Genomic DNA, 7270 nt, shown 5'->3' with positions numbered 1-7270 from the left:
CATTTCAGATGATCTAGACATTTAATGTATGGAATTTACATTGGCACTAAATAAGGAATATTGAAAGATAGTATGCCACAGTATCTGTTACGAGGTAAAAAATAATAATTTTCTCACTTCAATATTTTAGTCATGACTTGTATTTTTATTTACTAACCTCTCTTCATAATTATTTTTGAATTATATTTAGCTTTTCAGAAAGTTGTAAAGAATAGTTCTATTTTTTGTGGGTAGTCAATCAAATTATGGTTCTTGGTTGAAGCCCTCTTGATGAACAACCCCCCATGCAGTAGTGACAATGACCACATGGAAGAGATTAAGAACATCAGCAACATCTTGCGGTGTTCCTCCTCATCGTTGTTGTCACCACCGAATAATGACGACCAGCTCATTAGACCGCTACTAGAGCATTGGAACCTTCTTGAGAAGGCAGCACACCTGAGATCGGGAGAGAGTGAGCGAGAGAGGGGGAGAGATCGAGGGAGGGAGGGAAGGGGGAATTGGGAGAGAGATCATGCACACATTGGTAGGAAAAACATGTTCTGAAATATAAATGAGATTTGATGGTAAGTCATCATTGTGTTTGTTCCCTATCTGTCAGATACCATAACCTTAATGTCGGATGTGTTGTAGAATTATTTTTTTGATAAATATAGTTCCTCATGCTTTCGTGACGTACATGTCGCGAACATCACCGAGTACGTACGTACGTGCGAGACACTATGGCCCGGACGGCACGAAAGGCACGCGCTGCCTTGCCTCCCCCTCCACGCCATCCATCCACCCCGACAACCCGCCGGTACCGTCACTGCACAAGCCACGCTGCTCAAGCCCAGGCCCAGACGGCACAGCGGGCCCCACTTGCCAGTAACCGAGGCTGCTTCCGCCTAGTCCTTCCTAGTTGTGTAACTATTCCTTCGTACCCCCGCGGCCGCAACCTCCTTGGACCGGACCAGAGTTATCGTGCAGCCCCGACTCTCCTCTCCTCTCTCCGTCCCCAGACCCTGTCCCCCTCCCCTCCAATCCGCTCCCATGGCCACGCCCGCCCTACCAAACCCTAGCCCGCCCCTCGACGACCCGCCGCCGCCCGAGCCCAAACCCCGGCGGGAGACCAAGGTGTGGAAGCCCAAGGTCCGGGACCCGGACGCGCGGGAGCCGCCGGCGGCCGCGCAGGATCCGGAGGAAGACGCGCCCGAGGAGCCCGAGCCGGACCAGGACGAGGGCCCGGAGCCGCCGCCGCTCCCCACCGACGCGATCGAGCCCACCCCGTCCGGCGCAGAGGAGGAGGACGCCGACGACAGCTCCTCGGTCTCCTCCGTCTCCTCCGCCGCCGCTGCCACCGATGCCGCCACCGCAACGGGGGGCAAGACCGAGCGGCCGTTCCCGGCGGCCACGGACCTGCTCCACATCTCCTACAACCAGGACTACGGCTGCTTCGCGGCGGGGACCAAGACGGGCTTCCGCATCTACAACTGCGACCCCTTCCGCGAGATCTTCCGCCGCGACCTCGGCCCCTCCCCTCCCGCCGCGCCCGGGGAAGAGGCCGCCCAGGCCATCCACCAGCCCCCCGCCGCCGCGAGTGGTGGCGGGGGCGGCATCGGCGTCGTCGAGATGCTCTTCCGCTGCAACATACTGGCGCTCGTCGGGGGCGGGGACGCGCCGCACTACCCGCCCAACAAGGTCATGATCTGGGACGACCACCAGAGCCGCTGCATCGGGGAGCTCTCCTTCAAGTCCCCCGTGCGCGGCGTCCGCCTCCGCCGCGACCGCATCGTCGTCGTCCTCGAGAACAAGATCTTCGTCTACAACTTCGCCGACCTCAAGCTGGTACAACAGATTGAGACCGCGCCCAACCCCAAGGGCCTGTGCTCTGTGTCGCAGCAGCCCGGGTCCATTGTGCTGGTCTGCCCCGGTGCGCAGAAGGGGCAGATCAGGGTCGAGCACTATGGTGCCAGGAAGACTAAGTTTATCAATGCGCACGCCTCCCGTGTTGCGTGCTTCGCGTTGTCACAGGATGGGAGGCTCATTGCCACCGCAAGCACCAAGGGGACGCTTGTCAGGATCTTTAATGCTGCAGAGGGCAACCTTCTCCAGGAAGTAAGTTTTCTCAGCATACATTCATTCAAGTGATACATGATGGGGAGTAATATATTTGACTGATGCATTCAAATGTTGGGTTGACACTAAAATGAAAACCCCTAGTACCAGTGGATGATAATCTATAAGTTGTACTCCCTCCGTTCCGATTTACTCGTCGTGGTTTTAGTTTTGCACTGATGCCCCTAGTACCATGCAACTTACTCCCTCCGTTCCTAAATATAAGTCTTTGGAGAGATTCCACTATGGATCACATACGAAGCAAAATGAGTGAATCTATACTCTAAAATGTATCTAGATACATCCGTATGTGGTCCATAGAGAAATCTCTACAAAGACTTACATTTAGGAACGGAGGGAGTAGGTTGCTAGAACAATGATTGCAGGCTTAGCTTTATGCTCCTCTAGTCCTCTTAAGGAATAATACATGTCAAGAAGCATTGGTTAGGTTTTAGTTTTTCAACTGGACAGAAATTACTATCAATTTTGCTGATGCTTGATGCTGCATTTTGTTTGGCAACTACGATCATGGGAAGTTTGAAACCACATTTAGCGATTACTATTACTTGTACTGATATCTTACATAAGGGAGCCCCCCAAACAGAGTTTACAAAATTACAACTCTCAGGTTAGAAGGATTTGAATGAGCATCCAGATTGAAGCTTTGTAATCCATGATGGAATCGCCGCATTGGTGTTTACCGTAGAATATAGTTGTCCAAATTGAACCATGATGCGTCGGTGTTTAGCACAGAATATAAGTTGATAAATGATGGGGAGTATTATATTTGACTGATGCAATCAGATGTTCGGTTCACCCTGTTACTTTGAGAATTTTCTGGACGATTATTATTGTAAGAGCTGTAGGACTAGTCAGTGATTAATTGTGCTAGTGCGCTGCAACTATGCTATAAAAAGGTTTGGCTTTGCACCGATGCCATTAGTACCATGTGACTTAGGTTGGTAGAACAACAATCACAGGCTTAACTTTACTTTTCGTTCTTAGAGGAATACATGTTGTAACATTGGTTGTTTTTTCAACTGAACAATAAAATGCTACCTATTCTGCTAATGCTGCATGCTGCATTTTGTTTGGCAACTGCAATAGTTGAAAGTTGATATCTTCCACAAGGAAACTCCCCAAACAGAGTTTATGAAATTTATAGCTTTCAGTTTAGAAGGATTTCAATGAGCATCCAAATTGAAGCTTTGTAAGTTTCACATTTTTTGTGCACTCAAACTTACAGTGATGAAGATAGTAGTACAAACCATGTGTCGTTATGTTTTCTACACTCCATTTGATGTGACAGAGGAGAAGTTTAGTACTCAGTTGCCTTAGTAGGACCATAAATTTTGGATGGTTAGTTTGGTTGTTTTCATGATCTTTATTACTCTTGCTTGGTTAGCAATCAGTCCTTATTGATGTTTTTGTTTCCTTTGTTCTTTAAAATCCAGGGCCGTTTTTTTATTTGAATAAAATTAAATGTGGGATAAATAGAATTTTTGGTGGATTTTTCTATATTTTAAATAACCTGGACCTGATTGATCGACCCATCAGGGACTTTATAATAAATGAGTATCATCTTAAAAGAAGGAAAGTAACTCTTGATACTATACTAGTTCAAGAGTGATGATCTTTATTCCTTATTGTGCTTTCCAGTTTTATGCCATGCCGATTCAACTATCATTTGTGAACTGGCACCAGAAACGGTATTTGTCCTATAATTATGGGTGTAACATTTACCTGGCAGTATGATGCCAACCATCTGCTTAGTAAAGTAAATACATCTCATACATCGCTGCTGACACTTGTTATCAAATGTTAGCACTGATGTATGATGAATTCTTGAAATTCTCATTGAAGGTAATGTTTAATAAGTAAGTTAACATCATTGGAAGTGTTACATTGTGATCCTTCTTTGGTGGTCCATCATGGTCAGTACTCTGTAACATGTCACTTTCGTACACCATTTGGTTTGCTTTGCTTATACTCATTTGTCATGATTAATATTGAAAACTGGAAGATGCCTAATAAGTGAATTCCCTGGTCTGAAGATGATCGTCTCTCATAATGCCCTTGGAAATCTTAGTCACAACAAACATTCTCGTCATTGGATGCTCTGTAGTCAATTTGTCATAATTCTCCTCAGAAACCTTGGACAGTTAGCATTGTTTAGGTTGGAGGGTCTGTAGTACAGATTCCACATCAACTGGAGAAACCATACCAATTATTTGGTGGTGTGGAGATCTGTACACTCTCGTCATTGGATGCTCTGTAGTCAATTTGTCATAATTCTCCTTAGAAACCTTGGTCAGTTAGCATTGTTTAGGTTGGAGGGTCTGTAGTACAGATACCACATCAACCGGAGAAACCGTACCCATTATTTGGTGGTGTGAAGATCTGTACATTCTTGTGTATCTTTGAAGGGCTGTTAACTTAGTATATTCTGTTGGCAATAGATTAATTAAAAAATGTAGTATGCAACTTATTGTCATATAGGATTGTTTTATGATCGGAAATGTTCTTTTCTTTATTCGAGAAAAAAAATAAAGCACCATCACCCCCCGTCCACCCCAATATCCATTTTTTTGTTTTTCTTCGCATCATCATGAAGTTGCCTTGTAAACACACCAGGCCTCATGTTAAAGCCATTTCTTGTTGTTTCTATTAATCGTTGCTTTGTAAAGATTTCAGAGCATTTTTCGGTGACTTGGGTTGTTGGATTTCATTGCTTGTTTGTAATATACTCCCTCCATTCCTAAATATAAGTCGTTTTAGAGATTCCAATATGAACTACATACGGAGCAAAATGAGTGAATCTAAATAGGTCTATATACATCCGTATGTAGTTCTTATTGAAATCTCTAAGAAGACATATTTAGGAACGGAGGGAGTATCATTTAAGTACCGGTGTTGCAATCATGTATTGCAAGCACCAAATTGATCAAATAATTGAAGCAAGTAGCAAGATCAGTCAGATAAAAAGAACCACCGGGATTGCCCGCATTTTGATCTAAAAATATTTGACTTATCAAAGTTGCCTGTGGCTATGGAACTCTGAAATTACTGCCAAATTATGCTGACGAAGGATACTGAGTTGGTAACCACATATGAAGTTATAATCTGCTAACTCCTAATCAGTGGGAAGCTTATGATGCATGGAGTCTCTCACATGACCTTACCTTTTGCTGCTGGGGATATAGCATTTAATTATTGTCTGTTTTGTTCTGTTGCAGGTAAGGAGAGGTGCTGACAGAGCAGAGATATATAGCTTGGCTTTCTCAAATAATTTACAGTATTTGGCTGTATCTAGTGATAAAGGAACAATTCATGTGTTCAATTTAAAGATAAATGTTGGTTTGACCACAAATGATAAGCCTCTGCCAGCTCCAGACGCTGATGTTCCCCATATGAGTCCATCATTTTCTTTTATTAAAGGTAAATTCCTAATCATTCAGATATCTTGAGTTGCATACATCTTCTTGGTTGCAATAATGAAATTATTCTCAGCTTCTTGTGTTTTTAGTGTCATTACATTTAATTCGCTTAAAAAAATCATCTTCATAACTTACAAACCAAGAACTAAGCTTTAGTTAACCTAAATAGTGAGCTGCTCCTGTTATGAATTAATTTGGAGCAAATGCTGTATCAACCATATTTACTGCTGGATACTATGTGTGCCCTTTCTTTCTATTGCAAGTAAGACTAAAGAACTGTTGACGTTCAATAATGAAATTCACTTTTTGTGGCTGAGTTTCCCCATTACAACATGCTTTTTAGCTTGTCACATTTGTTTTTAGCATTTTTTACTTAAATAAAGGGTACTAAAAAACGTTTTGGTTAGCTGTTTCTCTTTGGGTGTAGCCTGCATGTTTGACACTGCGTATAATGTTTGATTGGTTTACAGTGTAGTTAGTATACATGAATGTTCTGTAGGTTCTAGTTCTCATGATATTTTTGCCCCGTACTCCTTATCTTTTTCCAAGTTACCGCTATACATATCTGTTGATACATTCATTTACTCGAAGCTTGGAACTGAGCACTACATGATTGGTCTGCACTTGTTGGTGTCTTGCATTGGTTATGCGCTGTATTTTGATGGTTTAGAGCATGCACAAATTAAATGTTTTTTGGGTCTTAGTGCATGTTTAGGTGCGAGTGGGTTTGCATAAAGTTGACCTGGATCTTGAGATTGAAGTGCTGAATAGACTTTTCAGTTATCCATCTAGTATTAAGCATGTCTATTTCATTGATGGCAGGTGTGCTACCTAAATATTTCCACTCGGAGTGGTCTGTTGCTCAATTCAGGCTCCACGAGGGTGAGCAATACATTGTCGCATTTGGCCATGAGAAGAATACTGTGGCAGTTGTTGGCATGGACGGAAGGTGCATACATGAAATTGAACTTTATTAATCCTGAAATAAAACATCAGATTTCCAACAATAGATTTTTTTCTTCTTCTTTTGGCTTGCAGTTTCTACCGGTGCCAGTTCGACCCGGTCAATGGAGGAGAAATGCAGCAGCTGGAGTGCCACAATTTCCTAAAACCATCAGATCAACCGTAGTAGCAAAATAATAAAGCAGCAGCAACTATTTGTGTGCCTTGTGTGCCATGGCTGGCTGTACAGTATCTCTGTGGAAGCTCTCGGCTCGCCTGAGCGAGGGTTAATTAAGCAGAGGCTAATGTTATGTGTAAATATATGCCTTTGGGTGACGATGCCATAATGTGCTCTGTGGAGGGTCACAAGGAAGAAAGCCTTGTGCAGATGAACAATGATAGAATGCATCTTTTACCTATGAGTGTTCGATTAACAATGCTTTTGCTAGTTGAATTTTACCAATGTCCTTGGCATGAAAGTCTTTCTGCCAAGGTCTTGTCGTTGCTCTTCAAATAAAACTGAAATTACACATCTCTTGTGCTGAACTGCAATGAAGAGCGCAAGACTTGCAAATGTACCGCTCCTACGAGTTTTGCATTCCCGAGTTCTTTGACTATGATGCCGTAATGTTCTTCTCATAACTCGCAACACACCTTCAACGCGTCCCTGCCACGCATCAGCCCAGCAGCCAGGGTACCTTGGGCCACTTGCCCCATGTTTGTGACACTTCTTGCTTTCGGCATTCCTTACCGCGAAAGTCAATGGCTTAATCCCCAAGTGAGCGTACATAAAT

General features: G+C 43.7%; 1 protein-coding gene across 1 annotated transcript; it reads left to right on the top strand.

Annotated features, from left to right (window-relative positions):
• The first annotated feature begins 951 nt into the window (after window positions 1-951).
• Window positions 952-6930, top strand: LOC123072197 (autophagy-related protein 18a). The gene is made up of 4 exons (XM_044495763.1): window positions 952-2097; window positions 5334-5535; window positions 6357-6483; window positions 6573-6930. Exons 1-4 carry the CDS (start codon window positions 1033-1035, stop codon window positions 6661-6663), a joined length of 1485 nt encoding a protein of 494 aa, XP_044351698.1. The 5' UTR covers window positions 952-1032; the 3' UTR covers window positions 6664-6930.
• Window positions 6931-7270: the final 340 nt, after the last annotated feature.

This window comes from Triticum aestivum, chromosome 3B (genome assembly GCF_018294505.1).
Source record: "Triticum aestivum cultivar Chinese Spring chromosome 3B, IWGSC CS RefSeq v2.1, whole genome shotgun sequence".
Taxonomy (NCBI): domain Eukaryota; kingdom Viridiplantae; phylum Streptophyta; class Magnoliopsida; order Poales; family Poaceae; genus Triticum; species Triticum aestivum.
The sequence above is the reverse complement of the archived record's forward strand: the minus strand, read 5'-3'. Positions and strand labels throughout refer to the sequence as shown.

Coding starts and splice junctions, on each gene's coding strand:
- LOC123072197 (XM_044495763.1), top strand. CDS start 1,033: ATGGCCACGCCCGCCCTACCAAACCCTAGCCCGCCCCTCGACGACCCG. Junction 2,098..5,333: donor AGGGCAACCTTCTCCAGGAA/GTAAGTTTTCTC, acceptor GTTCTGTTGCAG/GTAAGGAGAGGTGCTGACAG. Junction 6,484..6,572: donor GTTGTTGGCATGGACGGAAG/GTGCATACATGA, acceptor TTTGGCTTGCAG/TTTCTACCGGTGCCAGTTCG.